This window comes from Xenopus laevis, chromosome 8L (assembly GCF_017654675.1).
Source record: "Xenopus laevis strain J_2021 chromosome 8L, Xenopus_laevis_v10.1, whole genome shotgun sequence".
Taxonomy (NCBI): domain Eukaryota; kingdom Metazoa; phylum Chordata; class Amphibia; order Anura; family Pipidae; genus Xenopus; species Xenopus laevis.
In genome coordinates this window covers 99,164,474-99,192,251 of record NC_054385.1, presented here as the reverse complement: position 1 = coordinate 99,192,251, position 27,778 = coordinate 99,164,474, and the positions used below count along the sequence as shown (strand labels likewise).

Here is a 27,778-nt window from a genome sequence, read left to right as displayed (position 1 = left end):
CTCCCCGGGTGATAAAGTTCCCAAAATGACCTGCCCATCTGTAGAATTGTGTCATGTAAAACACTTTAGGGCCCTAACAGATAGAGGAATCAGTGCATGTAAAACACTTGCAGTCTCGTGCAAAAATGTGGAAGAAGGCATTTTTTTTGTGATTACACTGCATGTAAGAGCCGTAACAGATGTGGATCTTTTTCATATATGGGAAATCTCTTCTCCGCAGGCCACAAAGTACCTGAAATACCTGCCTGCCATGCTATTTGAATCACAGCAGTAAATAACACTTTAAATGCGGCGATCACAGGTAACTGTGCAAAATGCAGACGGCAATATTTTCCATTTTCTGGGATCACCACATCTGTCAAGGCACTAAATATACCAATACCAGTGGTTTCAGGTGTGTATGTATTTTCCGGTACTTTAAAGCCTGAGGGAAAGGAGATTTCACACAGGTAATAAAGTGACTGTGTCTGGCAGGGCCCTATGAAGGTCTGTCTTGTGGCCCTTCTGGGATGATGTACAGTTTAGATATACACTAGCATTCCTGATGGGAAAATCAAGACAACCACACCCTTCATCTACCTTAAACCCACTTTAATAGGAAGGAAAACTGGTAGGTATGGTACAGATGGTAATACTGGGTTTGCTATGTTTAGGGCCCCACGGAGGGTGCTACTTTTGTAGGTTTATTATGGTTGTCATCCTTAAATACTAAATAAATCTTTAGTCCCTTGCTTTGTGTGCAGTTTAGAAACAGTGAGGTTTAATTCAGGTATGAGATCAGTTATCTGGAAATCCGTTATCCAGAAAGCTCTGAAATAGAGCAAGGTCATCTCCCATAGACTGCATTTTAATCAAATAATTCAGATTTTTAGAAAGAATTTCATTTTTGTCTGTAATAATAAAACAGTACCTTGTACTTGATCCCCAACTAATATATAATTAATGCTTATAGAAGGCAGAACAAGCCCATTGGGTTTATTTCATCTTTAAATTATTTTTAGTAGATTTAAGGAATGAAGATTCAAAATACGGAAAACCCCAGGTTCTGAGCATTTTGGATAACAGGTCCCATACATGTACTATACAAGCTTGCACCTAATGTAAAATACAATGTGACCATAGAACATGGTTTCTCATTGCCAATATGCTTGTAATTATAATGGCGGCTATATTGTTCCCTATCTAATGCCCTATTATGCAGGAAAACACAAGCAAAGTACAATCTTGTGATGCCCTGTAACAAGGTACTTAACATTTAAATCATGCCAAAACAATCACTCGGAGCTAAATAAAGAAAATTATTTCATACAGAGCATGTGATAATTGAAATACAAGCAAACACGTCAGCATTGAAGCTTTACAATCCATCAGCAGAGTCTGGATCAAGAAAAAAAACAAATCAAAAACCAGCTTGTGTGATATTAACTAGAAAACAATTTCCATTCTGGGAGATGCAAAGCCATTTCCAATGAGCAGAACGTAATACTATTCCTATGTTATAAAAGAACAAAGCAAACAATTGAAAGAGATTTGCATATTTCCATTATAATTATCCTGATTTGCCTCAGATCATGTGTTAATAAAGCCTCTTAACATAATTATGAAATAGAACGCCATAGGAAATAGGTTGCATGCAATGTTTAAAGGGGAACTATTGTAAAAATTAAAATTTATTTTAAACTTTATCATAATGAAATAAGACATTTTCTAAATATAATCATTCAAATAGCCAATCACAGCCCATAATTGGCAGCCCAAGAACTTTTCACATGCTTATGTTGCTCTCCAAATTTTTTTACATTTGAATAAGGCTCACAGGTAAGGATTGGGTATGCCTGGCTTAGAAGACGTATTAGGGCTCACTCTTTCAAAATGACCAGAAACACTGTCTCTCAACCTGCAGAACTTGTGCCAAAATTTTGCTACAGTTTCTTAAGTGAGCTCTAATACGTCTGCTAGAAAAGAGAGCCCCCTCCTAAAACATATATTGGATCTGTCGATCAAAACCTGACACCCAACTCCTGCAAGAAAAGAGAATGAAGAGAAGCAGAAAACAGGAGAGAGGAATAGCGAAGATAAACTTGATAATTTCAGAAACAGTACAGAATGTGTCATTGTTTTAAAAAGCATCTTATTTCAGTACGAAGAAGCTTATATTTCTTTTCACAATAGTTTCCCTTTCAGTTGGCTACTAACACAGTAGAATTTCAGGTTTGCTCTTTGACGGTTACTGCTTTGTGGTTTTGTAGTAACACAGAGCACAGAAAGATCACTGGCGGATAAGGAATTAATCTTATTATAATACACAAGAGCCATGAATATCCTGTATATTATGTAGTGAATAAAGTACCCCCTCCTGTTAATTATAAGGATATTATAAGTTACCAAAGCCTGTTTTTATACAGGTCATGGATAATATCCTCATATTTTGCATGAGGTGGTACATTATTTATTATAATACATGAGTTTCAGTGAGTCATGTGACACAAATGACATCACTACTCACTGTTTATAACTGATGACATCAGTACTCACCATTTATAAGGATATAATTACAAGATATTCATGGCTTTTGTGTATTATATGCTTATAAACAGTGCTTAGTGTTGTCACTCAGCTCCGATTATAACCAATGACGTAATTTCTGTCACATGAATCACTGACAGGTGTGTGTTATAATAAAGCACCCCCTATAGCAAAATATGAGGATATAAGAAATCACCTCGGAGTTCCATGACCTGTATAAAGTCACTCGGCCTTCTGCTGCATGTTTTTATATGGTCATGGAACACCTCAGTAACTTATAATATACTTTATTCACTATATAAACAGTGCATAGTGACGTAATTTGTGTCATATGACTCACTGAAACTTGTGTATTATTATGAATAATTATAACGTGTATTATAACTCCTCTTGTTAAACATGGAATTATTATGAGTCACCAGGAGTTCCATGGGCATATAAAGGCACAAGGCAGAGTTATTTTTTTACAGTATTGGGGCTGCATTACGATTTAGTGATTACGCTGCGTAATAAAGCCATGTGTAAAATAGCCCTAAAAATTACTGATGCAGGATATGCCTGGGACCAGTGATTTTTACTTTCATTCTCCTTATAACTGTGTTATGTTTATATTACAAAAAATAATGTTCCCCCAGGTACATAAGACGTCATGTGGCCTGTATGAATGTATCCCACCCTAAAGCCAAGAGAACTCAAACACAGTGTTTTACTGCTAATTAATAATTCAAATGAAATATCCGAAACCATCTAAGACAGTGTGCCCTTGTATGGCATGGGAAGACTTTTTATCTTCATTTTTTATTTACAGTAATAAATAATCCTCTTCCGAAGCATTGGAGACATCTGCGTGTTAACCAAATTTCATGAAGGGTGAGTGGTTCTTCCATATAAACGCTTTTGCATGTGATTTATGTGTTTTGGTGGAAGTTACACTGTTATATCTCCTTACTGTGCAAACAGAGCTGCTTGTATTGTGTTGCTTATTTTCTACATTTTAAAAAACAAAAGCATCTGACACAAACCAGAAAATCATTAACAAAAAAGTATTTATGCAAAAGGGCCTCTTAAATTGCAACCCTGGCAGATAGGAACAATGTATTAAGGGAATGACAGATTTCATCCACCAGGTGTCACTAAAGGACTCCCCAAAAGCCAAATGATATCAAGCAGGAGCATTATTTCCATTGTTGTACAATAAACAATGTGAGGCTTACTTAAAATATATGACAATATATGACATATATGACAATATAACAAAAAAAAATAATAATAGAGAGAGAAATTTTGGATAAGGAAGGATGCCGTGAGTTAATGCATTTAGACCACAAACCCCAGGGGTTAGTGCAGTCACCCTAAAGTGACCCAAATGTTGCATGTATCCATACTATTGATCCAAGGTATTTGCAAACACATTCCATGCACGTCTGCATATTTGCCCTGAGTGCAAAAGCACCCTGCCTCTTATGATGAATCCAGGGTAGTTCCAGGGTACTTCCAGGGTTCCCACAGGCTCTGTCAATAGGCAAACACACAGCAACTCATAGGCGGATTTTCAATAAGGCTTGGGGAGGCTAAGCCTCCCCAAACCTGTCTGGCACCCTAATAAAATTTAAAAAAAAACTTGCTCCCTTACTGACCTGCGCTGCGCTGCTATTTTAAAAGGAGTGGAAAGCTTACTGCAGTCCTTCCCGGTTCTGCTGCAACCAGCTGTGCTCTGATTGGATCATTCTCCTCATGACTCCTCCAATCAGAGCACAGCTCTCTTGACAGACAGTAAAATGTACCAATTAAGGCTACAGATGTAGGTGGGGCTGGAGAGATCTTATCTTATTGAAGGGACTGTAGAAACGATGTGTATGCTGTAACCTTTGCCAAAGCACCCCACTAGCTCATGTGCTGCACATTTCATCCCACTCTCACAGTTCTAAGGTACTATACTGTTTACCTTCTGAAAGCTGCCTCACTTGCTGGATTTAACATTTTGTCACCTAGCATCAGTAATATTCCTATCACCCTTGCAGTAGTCCTAAATGAAATCTTTTCCCCTGAAAATTTTTTTTTGCGTTTTTTTTGTCATTGTTTTGTTAATTTTTGGTTAGTTAAGGCAGAGTTCTCATGAAACTGCATGGATGGGCTGCTATAACCCTATGTTTCAGCGTAGCGTGACAATGTGTGTGTGTGGGGGGGGGGATCTGAATGTCGGGCATCAGTACCCACTGTATATAATATGTCTGGGTGCCTACCTACTGCTTTTCACTGTATGCATCTCACTGCATATAAATGTATGGGGTGTCACTGTCCATTGCATCTCACTGCATATAATGTTCCTGGGGTATCTTCCTGTCAGTAAAAAAAAAATTCATTTAAGCTAACTTACCTAGGACACAATGCTAGGTGGTTCGCATTTCAATTAACTTTTAGTATGTTATAGAATGGCTAATTCTAAGCAACTTTTCAACTGGACTTCAAAATTTATTTTAAATAATTTTTTAATTATTTGCGTTCTTCTTCTGACTCTTTCCAGCTTTCCAACAGGGGTCACTGACCCCATCTAACAACAAATGCTCTAAGGCTACAAATGTACCGTTATTGCTACTTTTTATACCTCATCTTTCTATTCAGGCCTCTCCTATTCATATTCCAGTCTCTTATTCAAATCAATGCATGGTTGCTAGGGGAATTTGGACACTAGCAACCAGATGGCTGAAATAGCAAACTGGAGAGCTGCTGAATAAAAAGCTAAATAACTCAAAAAAAATGAAAACCATTGCAAATTATCTCAGAATATCCCTCTTTACATCATGTTAACAGTTAACTCAAAGGTGAACAACCCCTTTAATGTGCCAACAGTTTATACTTTTTTTTAGCCCTTAGGGTTAAAAAATATAGTAATTGTTGCAGTGTTTGATTTAGGCTGAGAACCCATACAAACAAACCAGATTTCAGTCTACAGCACATTTTCAATTTAAAAACGATTTAAATTTAATACTCCACAAAACGATGTCCCCTTTATTAGAATTAAGGGGACTAACTGTGAACAAAGACAGATGGATAACCCCTTTTATGTAACCTCAGTTGGAATCTCATGGAAGTGCCCGTGTTAGTACTTTTACATCCTGAGCATTTTAGAAAAGCACTACCACTACCAAAAGCACTATCACCTGCACTTCTGCACAGTTTTCCTGAAAGTTAGTAGACACTGCTTGAAGTGATTTGGGGAGGAACAATAATTTTTATGCCAACAGATCAATGTCTGAGATTAGCTTTAGGTCCCTCTTTAGCCTCCCCAAACAAAAAATTCACCCTCCGCCTATGCAGCAACTGCTTTTAACAAATCACCCCAGAAATAATGTAATTCCCAGTTTGCAACGAGCTTTGCATCACAATTGTGTGCATTTGAGGCATTGGGTATAACTGTGGCAGCACAACTTAACGGTGGTCCTTTATTTGACTTGAATATGTTTACTTACATATGTTATATATCCTGATGAATAGGGGAAGTTCACCCCAAAATAACGATGGTGCAATTTTGATTAAAATAAATGAGGCAAACTCCATTTTTGCTGTATATTTCAGGTTCTTTTGGAATGTATAAAACCTAGACATCACGTTGCACTTGATACATTTGCAGATTTTGTGGGGAGTTGTTTGAATCTTAACAATGTCTGGAAGATGAATGTTGAATTTATTTGCAGCAATTTCCCCATTTCATGTTGGATCCGTAACAGTGGCACTGGTAGCACTAACAGGATTATTGCGAAGACAAATATTGATAAAGTTCAGCCCACACTAATGAACCGGAGTCTTTACTGACAATTGCTGAATTCTTAATTCCTGACTGCCCTCCAATGCTTCAATCCGAAAGAGAGGACAGAAGTAGAACAGTGGCACTGTGTGGCCATACATTGCTATTACATGGATCATTCTTTTCTTTTTTTTTTTTTTTAAACTCATGTTTTATAAAGGAAAATGCTCTGCTATTACCATGTATATACTTATTATACAAAGTGATGACATGAAATATATCTTACACTTTCTAATAAAACTGTCTTCAGTGCCATTAACTGGATGCCGTTAACTCTTAATGGAATACTAGTTGATGTGATTAGGTTTTTATTTTGCAGCCCTCTAGCGCCAAAACTGCAGCACTGGGGGTCATAAAGTGACCATTACAGCTTGTTTAATGCCTATTAGAGCTAACAGAGATCATAGTTTGTTGATTTAGCCTCCTTGGGATTTGCTGCTGTGCTCTAAAGATGAATAAATGCTTCATCTATTTGCCTTTACCTCTATGATGACAAAGAACCCCACAGTTTATAATGATGTGAACCACAGCTATTATATAGGAAAATGTGACTGTTATCTGCTAAAAAGCAAGTCCACATACCCTTTTTATGGCAGGGATATCCATATGGCAGTTGCATTATTTGAACTGTAACAACTAGATATTCCCAGATAACATGTAATAAATCAACACTACACTCTAATCTCAGATCAAATCATTTTCCATTTATTTTTAACACTGCTTTGTTCTCTACATTTTCCACTCCAATATCATTCTGTTTCTGGCACAGCTTACAGAGTCAATAGCAGGAGAGCGACTATATGTTCAAGAAGATACAGAACACATGTGAAATCATCAATAGCCACCTTCTACTTGCTGCTAACTCTGGAAACCAGAACCAAATTTTTTATTAATCAAAGTTCCAACAAAATCTTAACTTTTGGTTAAATATTATTAAACATTATAATCTGGTTCCCACCTCAGAAAGCAATTCTTGCTATTAATAAAACAAGAGTGCATCAGGTAGGCATTTTCTCATACATTTTTGGATGGATATACACAATACACAAGAGCCATGAGTATCCTGTAAATTATTTCCTTATAAACGGTGCTTAGTGATGTCATCAGTTATAATTGGAGCTTAGTGATGTCATTTCTTTCACATGATTTACTGAAACCTGCGTATTATAATAAAGTACCCCCTGTTGCAAAATATGAGGATGTTAGTCACCTCAGAGTTCCATGACCTGTATGAAAAAAAAAAAACTCAGCATTCGGCCTCATGTTTTTATTTGATCATGGAACTCCTTGGTAACCTATAATATTGTTATATTTTACAAAAGGGGGTACTTCATCCACTATATAATTTACAGGATATTCATGGCTCTTGTGTATTATATAGTGAATAAAGTACCCCCTCTTGTAAAATATATAGTGAATAAAGTACCCCCTCTTGTAAAATATAAGGATATTATAAGTTACCGAGGAGTTTCATGACCATATAAAAACACGAGGCCGAAGGCCTAGGTCATGGAACTCTGAGGTAACTACTGATATCCTCATATTTTGCAACTATGGGTACTTTATTTATTATAATACACAAATTTCAGTGAGACATGTGACAGAAATGACATCAGAACTCACCGTTTATAACAGATGACATCAGATCTCACCGTTTATATCAAAAGTTCCATCAAACACTTTTTTCTGATAATAATTCAAATCTTTACCTTTCTTTTTAAGTTTTGGGCATCATAGCGGATTTGGGTGAATTCTCTCAGGCCAAATGAACCACCGATGATTAAGAGCTAAAAAGTCAGAAAGAGATGTATTAGAATAATCCTTCTTGATTTAACAAATCCTGCAAATTGGGAGTCAATTTCAGCAAAGATTTATTGTTTGCTAGTTTCGTATAAAAAGGCATATAACTATATATCCAAATATGGACTTCCTTACCTGGAAACCTGTTACCCAGAAAGCTCACAATTAGGGAAAGTCAGTCTTGCATAAACTGTGTACAAGGGAGCACACAGTGTATGGCCAAGTTTGTTAAGGAGTATTTCATCAGTCCTCATATGAAGTGCCAGAAGGAGGCATGAAACGCGCCAGGTGATCACATTGTCATAGGACAGGAAGTATGAGTCTTGTGAAGTCCCTGTTCACGGTTTTAAATGTAACCTGAACAAAGCTTGCTGATTTTAAGGAACTGCTGCGTGGAGATACTCCTTAACAAACTTGGCTATATGTATATTTGGCTGGATCAGAGACCAGCGTGTCAAAGAGTGAACAGCAGCAGGAGGTGTGCCAAGGAATGAGGACTGGGGGATGCGGACACATGAGTAGTACAATGAGCACACACTGTATGGCCTCCTTTCTTTTGTTCCAATTAGGTCTTCCACCTGTCTGATTTTTAACTGGACAGTCAGGTTTGTCCAATTCAAAAATGCCTATCCCATTTTCAAATGAGTGCAAAGCAGGTATGCCTCGCCCCAATTGATGTCCAATCACAGTCCACCACCCCTCCCTAAATGTCAGTGGCCCCCTCCCAACATGTCACTGACCAGCCCCTATATGTCATTGCCCCAGCCCATAACGTCACCAGCGCTGCCCCCTGCCTGGATTGCAAAGGAAAAAAGGTGGCAATGCTAGTTCCAATCGGAATATCTGCCTAGGCACTGGCTGATATAGAGCATTGGCAGATGACAAATCCCTGAACCAACCAATATCCATAGTATGTGGCTATCATTTGACACAGGCCACCATTAATTGCAAATACATTCTGATGTCTGCCTTATCCATATTTTGATGATCACAATCTAGCAAGCAACACAAGAGCCTCAAGGTCAGGATTCTCCATGGAGCCCAACTATGATAAAATAGCACAGTACCTGCATCCTTAGCACTTCCATTCCATTCTCAGATCAGAGTTTTGCCAACAGTTTATGGTCTTTATACCAATTGTATCAAATACTGATATCCCTGATTAACATAATTGTATTTAGTTCTTTAGTTAGTTGTATTTAGATTGGGGCCCCAACATTCCTGCATGACCTAGAGCCTACTGCCCTCTACCTTCGACCATTACTGGAAAGCTGGAAAAATACAACAGCCGAAATGTTAAAGACAAAACAGAGAAAGAAGTTAAAAAAAATAATTCTAGTTACCCAATGTAACTATGTTACTATGTAACCAATGTTACTGAAGCACATGCTGACAAATATATGATATGTACACAGCACCCTTAACAATTTTTCATTTATGTAAAAATCTTTGGCTAGAATGTGGGTTGTACCCTGCAGGGTAGTGTAGGCTGCTACATCTGTCCTTCACATCCCCACACCACCTGTTTAATCGTGTAACTGTGCCCTGCGAAAACATGGAAGAGTGAGCAAATGCATTAATTAAGCATCTGGCTGCAGGAACACAAACTAAAAGGTCATGAAAGGACCCAAAAAAGAAACAAAGACATTTCTCTAAGCGTTACTGAAATAGTGCGAAGCTAATATTAACCCGTACATAGAACAAACACATCCATCAGCATTTCCAAGCAGTCTTTCTGCTGAAGCAGAATAGAAGGGCTCAGCTATACGTTTGCTGTATACACAAATAATTATTCAGCATTTGCTAAACATCTGCTATTCAATGCTCATTTGTAAAGTCTTTCTCTCAGTGCCAGAGATAGCTTTTTTCAGTTACACTACCCCATTACTAAGCATTATATTTACCAAATGATGAGTTCTGTATAGGTAAGTGCATTGGCAGCATCAAGATACTTGTTTAGGACCTAGTGTATGTGACTTCTTTAAAGGAGAAGGAACGCTCCCAAAACAGTTTATTGCCAATAGATTAGCCACAATAGTACAAGCTATAACACTGTATTCTGCAGAATGCTTTACCATACTTGAGTAAACAGCTCTAGAAGCTCTCTGTGTTTGTTTAAGATAGCAGTTGCCATATTAGCTTGGAGTAACATCACTTCCTGTCTGAGTCTCTCATAGCTCTGGGCCCAAATTACAGCAAGGATGGGAGGAGGGAAAGGGAGGGGTCAAGAGTAGCAAACTGAGCATGCTCAAGCCCTAGCCCTAGAGGTTTATGCTCAAAACAAGAAGTCTGATACAGAAGCCCATGTGTACACAATAGAAGGAAAGAAATGCAGTAGTTCTTTTGACAGAGGACTCCGAGCAGCAATACTGGTATATTTATATAGACCTTTCTGATAAAGCTTACTTAGTTTTAACCTTTCCTTCTCCTTTAAATTTGTTTTTTGCCATTTACTTTGTGAGATAAATTATAGATGCTTTTTAGCTGCCCCTCGGATAAGTGTACAGTTTAACAAGCAGACACAATGACAGGAGTATAGGGAGAAGGTGTGCATGTATATATATATTTATACACACACACACACACACACACACACAATAACTTTTATAAGGAATACAAAGAAAACATCTTGCGCTGGCTTGGGTTTGTTGGAAAAGCCTCTAGCAGCTTGGTTGGAATTTTCAAAAGCTTTTATCATTCAAAGACCTCCTCAGGCAGTAGTGCAGTAAATATAAATAGGTTTTCAGATAAAGGGCTATTGATCATATGCCTTCTGAGGCACGTTCTCTGATCCTGAGTTTAAACAGAGAAACCATGCTGTAGGACAAGACGGAACGGCTTTGGCTTACATAATGGAATTAAAACACACCTGAAAACAAAGAAACAATTAAACTTTTCACACAAGCGTAGTGACACAAGCCAAGTGGGATCTGCTGTACTGTAGTAGCCTTCATTATTTAACTAAAGTTCGCCAGCCGCCACAAATAAGCAATCATAGGGCAGGCAGCCAACGGCATGATTGATGGTGCATACCGGGCCCCGCTAAGGTGATTTTGTGGGGGGACCTAATCATGTGCAGTTGTGCCACTGAAACAGATCATTTTTTTCTAAACATAACGGCTGAATGCACAGTGCAGTTTTAGGACAGGAAAGATAACTAGAGTCCAGAACCCCAAAAAACAATGGGCTGAGCAGAGGTAGTAAACTTAAAAATGATGGCAGTGTTTTAAGCCATACTGACGCATAACTGCACCCCCAAATTAGTCCAAAGTTATTAATAAATTGTGATGGTGGAGATTTTAAATTCTGCTAATAGTATTTGCAAATAATTTAGCTTTTATTGGGTATTAATAATACAGGGATTTACATGTTACACCTTCTTTTGGATTCAATGTCTTGTTCTTGTGCAGTCAAAGCAATCTCAATGTTTAAAGGGGTTGTTCACATTCCAAACACTTTTTTTCAGTTTAATTGTTTTTAGATTGTTCACCAGAAGACTTTTTTCAATTGCTTTCCATTTTTTTTTTATCTTTTATCGTTTTTCCAAAACTAAAGTTTAAAGTCTAATAATGTGTGTGTCTCTGGTGTCTCATTTTGGCAGCTCACTAATCCAGGAGCAGATTCTGAATTATTATAATTGGATACATTTTTAGACTTCATGAGTTTATATCAGCAGCGACTTTGTAATATTAGCAACAATTGTATCAATTCTAACACCAGCCTTTAATGAATATTAGGGATTCTGTTCAACAGGGACAAAGATAGTTGTTAAATACAATCCAAAATTAATCCAAATTCAAAACAATACATTTGTAGCCTTACAGATCATTTGTTTTTTAAGGGAGTCAGCGACGCCCATTTGGATGCTGCAAAGAGTCAAAAGAAAATGGCAAATAACTATAAAACTATAAAAAATAAAATTCAATTAGCATTTCTAATGATGGGGCCAAACTAATTGGTTAGGAACAGCAGCAGCGAGCTCACACTATGTGATTACAGTTACATTTTCCACAATAAGTGGACCTTACACATATATGTTGTTTCTAAAGTATTGTTTGGCTTCGGGTCATCATTCTGCTATATCTGTGTTTAACCCTAGGGGCTCTGACACTTAGGGACAGATTTACTAAGGGTCGAATTTCGAAGTTAAAAAAACTTTGAAATTCGACCCTTGAATTGAAATCCCTCAACTGCGAATATCGAAGTTGAGGGATTTTTACCGTATTCGATTCAAGCGATTCTTAGCGATCGGTCGAAGAATTTTTATTCGACCAAAAAAACCTTAGAAAAGTGCTCTGGAAGGTCCCCCATAGGCTAACATTGCACTTCGGTAGCTTTAATGAAGTCAAAGGTTTTTTTAAAGAGACAGTACTTCAATTATCGAATGGTCGAACGATTTTTACTTCGAATTGAAGTCGAATGGTCGAATATAGCCTATTTGATGGTCGAAGTACCCAAAAACATTTTGCAATTCGAACCATTCACTCGAGCTTAGTAAATCTGCCCCTTAAAAAAAAATAAAGTTGCGGTAATATCTCAGAAACCACTTAAAAAAATATGATTGTAAATGGCAACAGTTCTCAGTTAATTTGAATACATTAATATCAATCAAATTTGGGTCTACTCTAGATCCCATTGTTGGTACACACAGGGTCCACTAAAAAGGGCCATGCTGCATGCCTCACTCTTACCTCCTAACTGTCCTATTTTTTGCGGGTCAGTATTGATTTTGACAGCTCAGCCCGCAGTGCCAGCATTTTATTAAAATGTACTGAGTTTCTCTTTTATCTCCTGCACTGACACCTTTTGATCTGTGACAATTGCAACGTTTCTGACCTGCTCCAGGTCCTTTATCAAGCACAGTAGAGTAAAATCAGAAGTTAAAGCAAACTTAAGCTGGCCATAGACGCAAAGATCTCGTACGAATCAAGGATTCTTACGATTTTCGGAACGTGTGTGGAGAATCCCGACATTTTTCGTCTGGCGGAGATCGATCGGAAAGGTTAGTAAATTTCTGTCGGCTGTGGATAATATCTCTGCGTGTATTGCCGATCGTACGATTTTCTGTACGAGACCGTCACTAGCTTTGTCTATCGTACGATTGCTGTCAGGGGCAGAACATGGGCTGATCTGTTCTTTAACTAATTTATTTGGTCAGAATGGGAAGACTTTGATCTGAATGGTTAGTGGCAGGTAGGGAGATGGGAAAGTCAGATCTTACGTTGATTCGTACGATCTGATCTTTGTGTCTGTGGCCAGCTTTAGGCTGGCTCTCAGGTTAGCATAAGCAATCATAATCACAGGGGGCAGGTCACGTGTCAGTACATTTCCCGACCACCCCCAGCAATGATTCCTGCCCTTATCCTTTAGGCACCCACGCGCCTTTTTTAATCCTATTCGTTTTGCTGAAAGATACAGGGAATATCTCTCAGTCCAGTCATACCAAAGTGACGACTTCTCTTTTTATAAAAAAAAGGGTGGAAAGTCACAAAAGATACCAGTGCTCTCACCTTCACACTGGTCAGGTACCTGAAATCCCCACAGAAATGAGCAAGTAAAAGTTATCTCTCTTCTACCTGCGCATCAGAGCTTAGAGCAGAGTCCCACGTGACACTTACCAGCATAGGCGCCCCGTACCGGAACGTTTTATTTTTTCTCAGGCTGCGCCAAATCGAGCTCGCCATGTCACCTTCTTACTTTTATCACAAATCACCTTGGGGGAAGATCGACACCATACACACAAAATACAAAACTTCCGGAAAATAACCGGCGAATCACAGTGCAGCAACACTTCTCCTACGGAATCGCCGCCGCGGAAACCAACGTCCCCGCTCAAAAGTTCCGGACTGAGTTGGTTCCGCCTTCAAAAGTGTTCGTCTGACAGTGTGCTTTCCTATCTGAAATACAATTCAACAATTATGATTATAAGATGAGAGATAGATAGTTAGATAGAGAGAGATGATGATATATGGAGAAAATACATGTGTTTTAAATAAAAAAAAATGACATACGTTTGTATTTGAGGGGCACATTTATTTAGCTCGAGTGAAGGTCCCCATAGGCTTCCTACCCAATTTCTGATCGAAGGAAAATCGTTCGATTGATGGATTAAAATCCTTCGAATCGTTCGATTCGAAGGATTCAATCATTCGATCAAACGATTATTCCTTTGATCGAACGAATAGCGCTAAATCCTTCGACTTCGATATTCGAAGTCGAGGATTTAACTTCGACAGTCGAATAATGAGGGTTAATTAACCCTCGATATTCGACCCTAAGTAAATGTGCCCCCGAGTGTCTTTAATACTAGGGATGCACCGGATCCACTATTTTGGATTCGGCCGAACCCCCGAATCCTTTGTGAAAGATTCGGCCAAATACCGAACCGAATCCGAACCCTAATTTGCATATGCAGATTAGGGGTGGGAAGGGGAAAAAATATTTACTTTCTTGTTTTGTGACAAAAAGTCACACAATTTCCCTCACCACCCCTAATTTGCATATGCAAATTCGGATTTGGATTCGGTTTGGCCGGGCAGAAGGATTCGGCCAAATCCTGCAGAAAAAGTCCGAATCCTGGCCGAATCACGATTCGGTGCATCCCTATTTAATACATTTCCCCTATTTTACATCTTCCTGGATTTGACATCTTTTTTCCCTGGTCCCCTGAAAAACGTAAATTCGGGGTTCTACTTGTAATAACACAATGATAGGTTAATAAAGATAACGAGGATAATAGAAGATAAAATAGGATAAAATAATGATAGATGAATAAAGACGATAAAAAAGAGATGTATTCAAATGTAATACACATGATTATGATAGAGGAAAAGCTAAAAATTAAAATGATAAAGATAAACAGATGAAAACATAAATATAGATGAAATGAAGATAACCGATAGGTAATAGATGAAAAAGAAGTAGTTGAACTCAAGAAAAATAATGATATAAATATGACAGGTAGATTATAGATCGGTTCATCCTGAGTATAAACATGTATTAGAACAATAATGATGTAATAAATCTGCACAGGTATTTCAAAAACATTGAACAAATCGCTCTTTCGATCAATAGAGGGAGCTCCATGAACATCATACCATTCTTCCAGGGTGTCTCGGTTCACTTCTCCGAAATGGCTTATTGATTGAGGCTATACAGTGTGCTGTGAATGCTTTGGATCTATGTTTTCAATGTTTTGCTGAATGCCAAGTCTTTAAAAGGACTGGATTCCATTTAGGAAATCATGCAAATAAAATTGCTTGCTTGCAGGATTAGTTGTCAGAGGAAATGTATGCTTTGGACTGATTCATGCTGAAACCAAGCCTTCTTTCTAGTGTTGTTTGTTACCAGACACAGCAAGGTATATTACATACTTCAGCTTTGTCATATCAACTCATACAGTGGATATGAAATCTGTTTGGAAGACACATTTGTGACTAGCTGCTTTTTGATCTGATACCCTTTCTTGGCATTTCTTTATCTTAACAGTCACCTTTGCTATCACTGTCTAACAGATTGGGTATAAAAGAACACTATGTTTTATGCTTTATAATTTTTGTCCTTTATTAGTATATAACCCAGGGGGAACTTCAGTTTAATATCAATGGGAACAGAATAAAATAGTGGCATTAGTTAAAGGACAAGGAAAGTCTAACAAAGATATTAAATCAGTGGACAGGTATGCCTCTATTGTGCTTTGTGTCTGTTTAAATGCCGAAGTCTAGAAAAAAATCACAGAGTACATTTTTTAAAAAAAACGGAATGCACCTTTCCTGCACTAAGACCAAGACTAGGAGTTTACATACTAGCTGTGATAAGAAAGTGGTGCATGTGCATTAGCACCGATTTGGGGTGAGCATTTTCTTTACAGCGCACAAATATATATGATGCCCTAGGACCAGCAAGTGGGGAAACTTTGAAGCATGCACAGAAGAATTGTAGCGGCCATCTTAGTGACGTTAGAAAAGTGAATGATGGAGCATTCCTGTATTTAGTTAAGAGATGGCACTGCTGGGAAAATAGGGGGTACTTTGAAAACATAACTTGGCAATCAGTTACACAAGAGGGTTGCCAATAACATATTAAAGACTTGTAGTGAAGGGTTTCCATTCACTACATCAGAATTACCTTTAGAAAAAAAACAGAGATTCCTGGGAGTACAGAAGAAGGGTACTTTTCCGTGCTTGAATTGTGTTTGTTGCGCTTCGATAATTAAAAGGTCACGTATAAATCATCCCACTAAAGGAAAAAACTTAGCTTGAATGACTATGCCACATGTAAAACTACAGTGCCCGTGTAGTTCTCAAGGTAGTACAACCATTAAGTCGTGGTGGTAATTTCAAGCAAAAGATGCTACAACGTGAAGCCAAATGGATTTCAAAATTGAATTCACTAGCCCCAGTAGGGCTAAATGATGGCTGGAGTTTAAAATGCTTTTTATAAGAAATGTAATGTTGTACTCTTATTTGTTTCACATATAAAATGATGCCTATCCTCTCAGCTGGGGGTAAGGTAAGGGAAAAGCTATTTTTTTAATACGTGAATCGTATTGTAAAGTGTAAATTCGAGAATAATGTATTTATTTAGAATGATTGTGGAAAGGCACAGTTATGCATGTTTTCTCTAAATATCAGGACAGGTAGATCCAGAAATGGGTAGTACCGCCTTTCTTGTGTTTCTATTTATATCTAATTGTTTTTAACCAAAAAAAAAGAAGGTGCCCGTTTTACAGTGGAATAAGGTTATGTTGGACTTTTGGATTTTTATTACAGATTGAATTTGAGGACATGGAAATCTGGCACTTGGACACTACCTGTTCACTGGAGATTTCTTGGATTTTTTTATACGTTTTACATTTTCTACCTATTTTTACACTTGTTATTGTTACCTTTGGACTAATGAGGTAATTGGTGGGAGGAGGAGCACTGTGTGGTAATTAAGGCTATAAGATGTGTTTTGACCATGTGATTGTTACACTTGAGAAAGGGTCCATGTGATCCGAAACATGTCGTGTGTATAATAAAGCACTAAGCAGCAGAGCTCTGCAGTCTATGGCTTCCTTCACTATTTTCATTTGATGTTATTTGAGGTCTATATGGTGTGACCTTTGGAAGGAGAGCCTTTTATCACAAAGATTGGGGATACGCTGATAATTCGTTTGTTGAAGTGTTTCCATGTCCTTCAACAAATATTAAACTATGCAGAAAATATATAGGAAAATGGAGCCCTACTGTAATTTATAATGCTTTAAAGTGTACCTGTCACTCAGACATAAAAAGCTGTATAATAAAAGTCCTTTTCAAATGAAACATGAAATTCATTTTCTATTTTTTATTAAAGCATTCATAGCTGTTGTAAACTCATTTAAAAATCTCAGCTGTCAATCAAATATTGTCTGCCCCTCCTCTATGCCTTAGGCATAGAGGCGGGGCAAGCAGTTACTTTCACTTTCCATTCAGCACTTCCTAGATGTCACTGCTCTCCCCCCCGTTCTCTTCACCATTTAATTGTGTAACCAAGGCATGGGGATGGACATCGGTTCCCCCATTCTGGTGCACAAACAAGATTCTGAGATGATGCAAGGCTTGCCTTAATAACAGTGTCCACAAAATGGCTGTTTCCTGCTTGCTATAATTATTAATTCCCAGACTGAAGGAAACAAGATTCAAATAATTTATACAGTGTAATTAAAATTAATTTTGCTTGACTAATGTGATAAAATGGGATTTAGAATTATTTATTTGGGTTACGGGTCCCCTTTAACAAGTCATTGTCATGGACTGATATATACATAGCTTTAACAAGTCGTATATATGGCATTCCATGACAAAGTCACAGTAATTTTATAATGGTCACAGAACTTCTGAGGTGACATAGCGTTAAAAATATTAGTAGAGGAGTGTCTCGGACGCGGTACTTCCAGCCACACGTGACTTTAGGTGTGGCTATCAGGGGTTAGACTAACACAAAAGCACCCCAACACCCATAAAATTCATTCGCTGACACCATCTATCATTAACAAAAAAAAAATATAAAATAAAAGGGAAAACATGTAAAACCTATACTTAACTCTAATAGAATTGCTGGTCCTGGAGGCAAGGAGAAATCGCAATTGGTCCTCCTAAGTAAATTCAATTCTTAAGCTGGCCATAGATGCACAGATCCTATTTTCGGATCATGTGTGGAGAGTGCTGACGTCTTTTGTCTGGCGAAGATCGGTCGTTTTGTCGATCGGACAGGTTTGATTTTGACCCGACCGATCCCACGAGAGCCCATTGCGCATCGCCATACAGCCGAACGTTCAGATTACCCCCGATATAGCCATGGCATATCGGGGAAAAATCCGCTCGTTTGGGGACATCGACATCGCCAAACGAGCGGATCTTTCCCCGATATGCCATTAGCGAGCATGGCTATATCGGGGGTAATCTGAACGTTCGGCTGTATGGCGATGCCTTTGGAGTTAAGTATAGGTTATAGCCAAACAAGCGGATCTTTGTGTCTATGGCCACCTTAAAGTCAGAAGAGCTGACTGTTTATCAGTGATTTCAGGGCATCAGGTAACTGCACACTCCCCCCTCCCTCAGGAATGCAAGGGGTGTGGCCTAGCAGGACACAGATTGAGTTTTTATGACCTCCTGTGAGTAGGAACTGGACCAAGAATATGATGACCATAACTCCCTATAGAAACATAGGAGACGATATTATATTCATTGGTTATTAGTTCTCTCATGGATTCCATAGATACTAAACATCAATACTGTGTGACCTGCTCCTGCCCAGATATTTACATGTGATATACAGAGTACCAAACCTAGTCATGTTTGGACTCATCGGAAACCTGAAATCACCTTGGACCCATCACCAGTTTTTTATACTGTTGGTACAACAAGTATGGGTTCTGTGAGGATAAATATGTTTTAGGATAAGTTATATGTGACCTTCACATCACCTGTGAGGGGACCTTGCTGTGAACTTTAAGTTCTCCCTCCTAGGGCTTTCCCCCCTCCACATGGAATGGCTCTTATCAGCCAGGGCTTGGAGGAGGGCATTACAGCTCTGACCCCTCTGACCATAAAAAAGAGGCCTGTTATGTGTCTGATTTAGGTGAAGAAATGTTTTTTCATGATACCTTGACCTGTTTTATTAACTATTACAGGCCTGTATCATGACAGGGAGCATGATCATTTATAATCTATGTTGTTAACACATACACAGTACTGCTATTGGCACACAAATAGTTGAGCTGTTATAACAGCCTAACAATAGTTTTAGTGACAGGTAGTAAGATATCAATAATATCCTAGGATTCCTCCTAAAGATATTGGAGAACAATTATTAGAATGCTCTGTTTACAAATATTAACTGTAAAAATCAATGATATTGATATACAGTTAAAAAGAAGCATCAGAAAGTTAATGTTTCCAAGAAAGAATGCTAGAAACAGTATCTGGACAGGAGACATGTTTGTGAAGTCATTGTTTGTTGAGTCTTCTGTTTAGCCAAATATTCAATGTACATACATCAGTCAACTCATCTGTATTTTTAGGAGTTACCATGATTTAAACCCTCTCTAAACCAGTCACATGCAGTGCAGTAACATGGCCGTCATCTGGTCAGTAATTTGCACCCGAAACGTTCTTGTTATTTGAATTCTGTCCAAAACAGTGGTGCAGGTAGCATGACGGGGTAAGACCAGGGTGCAATGGGCATGAATGGGAGTTGGGGATAGGATACACCCTTCAAATCTGCACTGACAACTCTGAGTATAGCAAAACCTCACATTTAAAGAGCAAGTCAACCCTGAAATAAAAATGTGCCTAATAAAAGAAAACATTAGTCAAAGCAACTTTGCAATATACATTTATTAAAATATTTCACTTCTTTTATAGTTTTTTGTAAAAGCAATGGCTATTGAAAGCAGCATTTGCTTAACTCCTGGTTGTTGTTTTTTAAACACTGTTGCAGAAGTCTTGGTTCCCCAACAAAGACAGGTCTGTTAATCAGCTACCTTGTCTTACATTGTATCAAAAGTCTGAGCCACCAGGTCAGAGAATATAAGGGGACAAACACTGCTTTCAATAGCAATACATTAAAACCCAGAGAAAATTTGCAATAAATGAATATTGCACAGTTGCTTAGAATTATGTTATCTATTATCAGGTAAAAAAAATTTCAGGGTTGACATTATCTTTAAAGGGGAACTACAGAAAAATATAACAAGCTTTTTGAAAAGTAAACATAATTTCAAGCAACTTTGCAATATACATCAATTAAAAAATATGCAGACTTTTCATGATTTTTAATGGTTTCTGACAGTTCCCTAAGCCTACAGTGCTACGCAATATGTTGGCACTATATAAATACATGTTAATAAATAAATAGCCCCCTGCTCTCCTGCTGATCTTTCTGACTGCTTTGCTGAGCTGGCTGACTACTGTTACTTTTTATCAACTGTCCCCAGCCTGCATCCTCCAAACCCCACAATTCCCTGCACATGCGATTTCAATAAGGAACAGAACATCACAGTGCAATGCATTGTGGGTTATGTAGTTCCTGCATGTTGTCTGTAAACTGTGTAGAAGTTGTTACAATTTGTAACATCAGTGTTTTAGAACCTCCTTCCCTGCCAGCATTTCAAATGGTGCAGAAAGATAACTGTTTACTAGCTGAATTACAGCTTAGAAAATGGCACGTATTCATACTTTTTGAAGAAGCAGGTAACTGTGATGGGTATATTAGGGGTTATGTGGGCCTTTTTATCAAATTTTGTTTTGGAAGTATGAGTTCCCCTTTAACCAACAATTTCACTCACTTATCAAAATGTTTTTCATCTTAACATTCTATCACAAGCATATAATTTGGCAAGTTGCTTTATAGAGAAATAGGTAGATCTTTGCCATGGTTTTTACAGTGCTGTGAGTGTAACTAGAGAGGGAAAAGAACAAGCGATTACCCCAAGTTGGTATGTTGAACTGCAGGGTTTATAAGTATGCTATCAGTAGTAATCATAAAAAAGCGAAGGAAGTTTGTTTTTGAGTCATTTCAGGATATTTGTCCGCAGAGTATAGAACCTCACACTAAGCTGAAATGAAGAAGAGGTTTTGTTAGCATAAGGGACAGAGAATGAGATAAAAAGGTAACGAGGACCAGAATATCAAGAACATTTTAAATTTGGATTAGAAGGAAATGGCTGACAGTATCAATTGCAGCAATGCTGTTGGAGTGTGAGATGGAATAGGCGATAAAGTGAGTTTTGAGAGTTTTGTGAAGGCCAGATCAATGAAATGGCCATCTTTTGGTCTGCTGTTCTCTGCATAATATCACATTGTTCAAAGGTGTCAAATATTTACATTTTTGTGGCAACTCTGTCATACAGAGGCACCATGTAGCCAGGTCACCATCTTCAAGAGATGGCATCAGTCATGCTTCCTAATGTAATTTGTGTAAAAGTTTATATATTCATTACTATGCAATACTAATATATATATATACATATATATATATTAAGAAAGACCAGTAATACCATGATTTAAAGTATATGAAAAAAGTGTTTTATTGCATGTACAAGAACTCAAAAAGAAGTCCGCACACTCAGGTCTTAATGAACAAAAAAATATATTTAAGTTTATTTATTACTGGGAGACTAACATATCAGCCAGCAATCTTTGAAAAAGGCCAGATTGTTGGCCGAAACGTTAGTCTCCCAGTAATAAACTTAAATATATTTTTTTGTTCATTAAGATCTGAGTGTGCGGACTTCTTTTCGAGTTTATTTTACATGCAATAACACACTTTTTTCATGCGTGCAACCAGGCAAGTAATTCGATATTTTCGAGACTGCTGGCATCTCTATGGATATATACGGGGCTACCAGCACTCACGACAAAGTTAGTAAGTATGCCTGGGTTCAGAAACTACAACATTTCCACAATACCTCCAAAAGAATCCGCACTCTCAGGACTTATAGATGAATAGAATTGGTCTTTATTTACAGAACTTCAGTCTGACGTTTCAGCCCTATCCAAGGCCTTGGACTGAGAGTAAAAAGCAGCCCGGCAAAAAAATCAAAGCAGCCCACGTGTAAACACACAATGGTTTTGTACTCATCCGCACATATATTGGGGTAAAACTGTAAAAAATTATGTGCATATAATTTTATATAACAATTATTAATTAACTATTATTATTACATTATAGTACAGTAAAATGTTATTTACTGGCACCACGCAAATCTAGTGTGTCCTTATTAACCATTTTGTTGAGTTGCCAATTATTATAAGCTGAACATCTTATTTAAAAATGACAAGGATTCAATAGTTTACCATTACAGTATGGGGTACATTGCTTCTTATAATATGCAAGTGAAAAAACAACTCACCCACTTTCTACTCTTTTTTTTCAGTATGTAATGTAAGAATTTACAGCAGGATGGAATAGTGGCAGTCCTATTTTTGTGAAGATCAGAATGGCTATTTAAGGGAAGAAAAGGGTGAATGGTGTCACGGTGGGAAAACAGAGGAGAGCCAGCCAAATCCTTGCAGCAGTTTTGATAAGGGAATATTTAGGAAGTGAACAAAGTGAATAAAGTAATAAACACCATAAGGCAGAAGAAGTTCAGGGAGATTTGTATCCAGCATTCATCTGCACGGATTGTTGGGGGGGGGGAAGGGAATCTGCAGATTAAGAAAGTACCATCCTGCCTTTTGGTCTGTTAGCCAAGTATTGAGCAGCTCCAGCATTAAGAGCCCCCCCCCCACACACACACACACTATCAGGACTGAGCCTGTGTGCCTGAAGGGTGAGAATTTCAAATTACTGCGACAAGCAAGATCCTGACTGAGTGTTTTTCTGTCTGCTGCACTTCACATACAGCTTGGCTGTTTTAATTCCACACCTCTCCTCTCCTTAACCTAGTGTTGCCAACTGGCCGGTATTTTACTGGCCTGGCCGGTAAAAATGATGCTTCATGCCAATGTTATAAATAGGGAAAAACAGCAAGAATATAGGAAGGCCGGTATTTTTTTCCAAAAAAGACGGCAACCCTACCTTTACCACATCACAAGCATACCTCCCAACATTTAAGTTTAAGAAAGAGGGTCAAAAAGTTGTGCAGCGCTGTCTCCTGTACTTCTCCTAACAATCAGCCTCTCGGCTGGCAGGCTGCAATCTGAGTAAGAAATGTAATTCCAAACACCCCCAGACTATGAGAAAGCTAATGGCCTAACCAAGAAAATTCTCAGCTAGACGCATTTGATAATTCCCATCTTATGTTCAAACCCTTTCTGGTCCCTGAACTTGAAACGATGCACAGTCTGTTCAACGATCTGGGAGTCAGGTGAGATGATGTTATACATTTCTGGGCATCAAAGCATGGCGCCACAGCTCCAACAGTGATTAGGCCTTCTAAATAATCATCAGGCAGTGAGTCTAATTAGGGAAGTTAATTAAAGTGATTAATATGGATCGAGATGGAACAGGCTGCCCTTTAATAGCAGTGAGTTATAAATCCTGCAGGGCCTGAGCTTTTTATTTAAGTTTTTTAAATCTATGTAAGGCTGACGTGAACAGGTAACAACACTACTGGTATGTTTCAAACGATTCATATATCATGTGAGCTCTGTAGGGAATGTATAAAATATAATCATATTTAATCAGAAAAGTGCAAAATAGATAAAACAGACATGTTGGTGTGTATGAGAAAACCCTGCTGTTTAAAAATCATAATGACTTATCAGGTCCTTGAAAAAGGACTTTCTGAAGGAAATGTTGGAGTATTGACCTGATATTTTGCATTATGGAGTTCACATTATTTCAAATCTTTTGAGGCAAGTCAATTGTAGTGTTGTCATTGGCGGGCATATGCTTTAATTGCTATTTTTGCTATTCAATGGCAATGGCATATATGTAATTTTAGCTTGTGATAGCTAAATGAAAAAAAGGGGTATTCGCATTTTTTTACACCAGGTAATATTGTAATATTAATCTTGGTTTTCATATTTAAGTCTTTGTAATATTATTCTTCCTCCATCCTAGTATTATTCTTCTGGAGAAGCAATGGCACAGGAAACACAACTTCTCAATCTCTCATTCTAGTCAAACAAATTAATTTTAAACTGGAGGAACCAAACATATTTTTAACAACTACACCAAAAACAACCTGCTCCTATTGTAACAATATAATGGACAATATAATGGCCACCTTAAGGCGCACAGCACATAGAGGGTCTTTCCCCTGGTAATACCTGTATACCAGGTTCTAAGAACAAGATTTGGCTCATTCTAGCAACACATAAACATGGCATAAACATTAACTTAGGCCCTCTTCTTTTCACCACCAAATTCTAATGTCCTTAATGTTCCCAGTCACTATTAATTCTTCAAATTCTGCCAATTAACTTCATAAAGATCATTTCTAATCCTCTACCTAACATCTGTCCTTCTTAGAATTTTTTTCATCTTCCTCACACTCTACTCTAATGTTCTTATTACCACTATGTTTTTGCTATTTCTGTTTTGTTTATTTTCAGTAAATCCTAAAACACTTCAACTTACAGCATGCCTCCATCAGTTGACTGTAAATAGAGCTAGATCATATATTAAAATTGGGTCTTTCTGACGTGATTGCAAAAAATTGTAAATGCTACCAAACATAATTATAGGTAATTAGCTTTAGAAGCATGCCTTCTAACTTCTTTTTTTGTTTCAATTGTTACTAGAAAATGACTCATTATGTAGCCAATAATAAAATGTCTTAATTAAATTAGTGCCACCAGAAAGTCATTTGGCATCTTTTTAAGAAGTTATTATCCAAGAAAGAATTAATGACAGAGAAATAGAATTATTCCGTTCATTTAGCTAATGATGCTGCAGTGAAATGTACTGGAGTTGAAATGCTATTTTTATGAAGCAAAACGCTGATGAAAATTTCATCACTACACATTTGGGCTCACTAGCTTTCTTTCTTTTTAGATTTTAAGGAAGCATCTGAGGGGCTTAGTAAGGAACTTTAAAATAATGTCAACCTTTTATAAATAAATTGTGAAGTCCCTTTTTAGTTTACACTTTTATTTTTTCTGTTACCCATTTCATCAGAGCCAATTTAAGGTACCAGTGGGTCCACAGCAAAGATCTCAGTGGTGTGGCCCCCTCTGCCCCAAGAAATGTATGCCATAACTACCCTCAAACAGGTGAACTTCAATAAAACAAGGTAGACAATTAAAAAATTGCCTGTGCTTTCTAAAGTAGAAATGATTTCCAGGGGTTCCACCCTGGACCAACAACCGTGGAAGTGGAAACACAGCAAAAAGAAAAATACATTAAATATCCATACTGTAGAGCTCTTACAGTTGATCAAAATGAGGGTTCTGTTATTTCTGGAGAATGCGTCACGCCAAAGGTTATCCAGATGAAATGTCTGATTGCCTCCTGTCCCAGTGGGCTTGGGTAAATTCTTCTTTTGCCCACTTGTTAAAACAGACCTGCATTTCAAACCAATCACTTCACATGATCCTTCAATGTTGCCAGTTACCATTCCTGCTCTCTCTTTCCTTTTGTCCACTGGCTCTTTTTAATATATTTTTTAACTGAAATGTTTGTAGTTTTTTTGCAGTTCCTGTATTCACAGGTAACTTGGTCTCCAGGGCTTAAACTGGATATTAAGAAAGTCCAAAGAAGTGCAACTGAGCTGGTAAAGTATATGGAAGGTCTCAGTTACGAAGAATGACTGAAGTTGACGTTGTTTACACTGAAGAAGAGGTGCTTAATTTCCAAACATTCTTTATTGATTTAACCAAAGTTAAGTAGGGTTAAACAGTATACATTCTTTCTCATACATTTCTTTGTACATTTTTCAGTACACCGTTAAGGAATGGTGGGGGAATTAGTACGGGAAGGGATAGAAAGAAAAAAAGGAAAAAGAAAAGGCACTTCTTAACCTTACTTAAACCATATTACTCCAAACGTGAGCTTTTGCAAACAGCTCATGTTGTACTAACATTTGCCCCTTGATTATTTAGCATTTGTCTACACATTTCTAGTACTTGAGTACGTCTCCACACTTTCCATAAAGCTGTATTTTGGGTTGACCATTTGATGTCATAATCTAACAATTCTTCCATAGTCATGTTATACTGCGCATCTTTGAGAACCTGAGCTACTGATGGTGCTGATATTGTTTTCCATACTCTTGCTATTGAAGCTCTAGCCGCGAACAACATATGGTGCAGCACAAACTCTTCTCCTTTCTCTAGACATGTTGGAAATATATGTAACAGGGCTATAGCCGGCATCAGTGCTACTGTAACATTCAACTTTGTTGTAATGAGTCTCTCAATCTCTTTCCACGGAGGTGTAATCTTAGGGTACTCCCAAAATATATGTGTAAGTGTGCCAATGGCTCCACATTGTCTCCAACACATTGCAGAAGTGGTAGGGTAGATATGCGCTAGTTGGTGCGGTGTCAGATACCAGTTAAAGGAACAGTAACACCAAAAAATGAAAGCGTTTTAAAGTAATGAAAATATTATGTACTGTTGCCCTGCACTGGTAAAACTGATCTGTTTGCTTCAGAAACACTACTATAGTTCATATAAACAAGCTGCTGTGTAGCAATGGCGGAAATTGAAAAACGGCTATAAGGCACAGGTTAACTAATGGATAAAAGATAACACCATTAGACAGACAGAGCTTATATGCTATCTGCTGTGTAACTTGAGCCTTTTCTTCTTTGAATGGCTGCCCCCATTGCTACACAGCAGCTTATTTATATAAACAATAGTAGTGTTTCTTAAGCAAACACATCAGTTTTAACAGTGCAGGGCAACACTGCAGTATATTTTCATTACTTTAAAACACTTTTATTTTTTGACGTTACTGTTCCTTTAAGTAAAAGTTTGGTATATTGTTCCAAGTGATTTCCACATCTGGTAGCTTTTGAATAACCCTTTCCCAGTCTGTGGTCTCCATTTGCCGATGAAGTTAATGTTCCCATTTGATCATTTGTTTGCTTTTAGTCTCGGACAGCGCCGATATCAAGAGTTTGTATAGAGAGGATATCATTCCTTTGAGTGGGTTATCTTGAAGGCATAAAGTCTCCCACCATGTTTTTTTGTGCAAGAGGGAAACTTGTCTGTGTAGTAAGATAATGTCCCACTTGCAAATATTTATAGTGATCCACATTAGGTATTGCGTATTTATGTACTAAATTGGTGAAGGACTGCAGACTACTGACTGCAGACTACCATTTTGTAAAATCGATCCTAACTTTCTAATGCCCTGTTGTTTCCAGTTTCGCAGTGACAAATTCGGTATTTCTTTCTCTAGACTAGCAATCGGTTGTAATGGGGACACCTTAAATTTAAACAGCTTATGTTTCCTGGTTCTCTTCCAGACCACAAGTAGGTCTTTGATAGTTTGCAGAGTAAAGTTACTCTTGTATGGATTAGCGGGTTTTTGGGACCATATGAGATCCTCAAGATCCATAGGGAGTGCAGCCTGCTTCTCAATGTCAACCCAGTGTTTATCAGGCTTAGTTATTGTCCAGTATAATTTTACCTCCAACATTATTGCCTTGTGGTACTCCCTGAGATTTGGCAACCCTAAGCCCCCTGAAATTCTTGGTCTATATAAAGTATCTTTGGCAACACG

General features: G+C 37.8%; 1 protein-coding gene across 2 annotated transcripts in view; it reads right to left on the bottom strand.

Annotated features, from left to right (window-relative positions):
• Positions 1-13,922, bottom strand: part of cox16.L (cytochrome c oxidase assembly factor COX16 L homeolog) — a 57,332-nt gene extending 43,410 nt beyond the window's left edge. The window contains exons 1-2 of one of the 2 annotated variants that reach the window (XM_018231100.2): positions 13,750-13,922; positions 8,041-8,118 (exon numbers count right to left, since the gene is read on the bottom strand). In XM_018231100.2, coding sequence (XP_018086589.1) covers positions 8,041-8,118; positions 13,750-13,815 — 144 coding nt within the window. In that variant the 5' untranslated portion in view covers positions 13,816-13,922. The remainder of the gene's footprint in view (positions 1-8,040; positions 8,119-13,749) is intronic. The other variant, XM_018231099.2, reaches the window with a different exon arrangement.
• Positions 13,923-27,778: the final 13,856 nt, after the last annotated feature.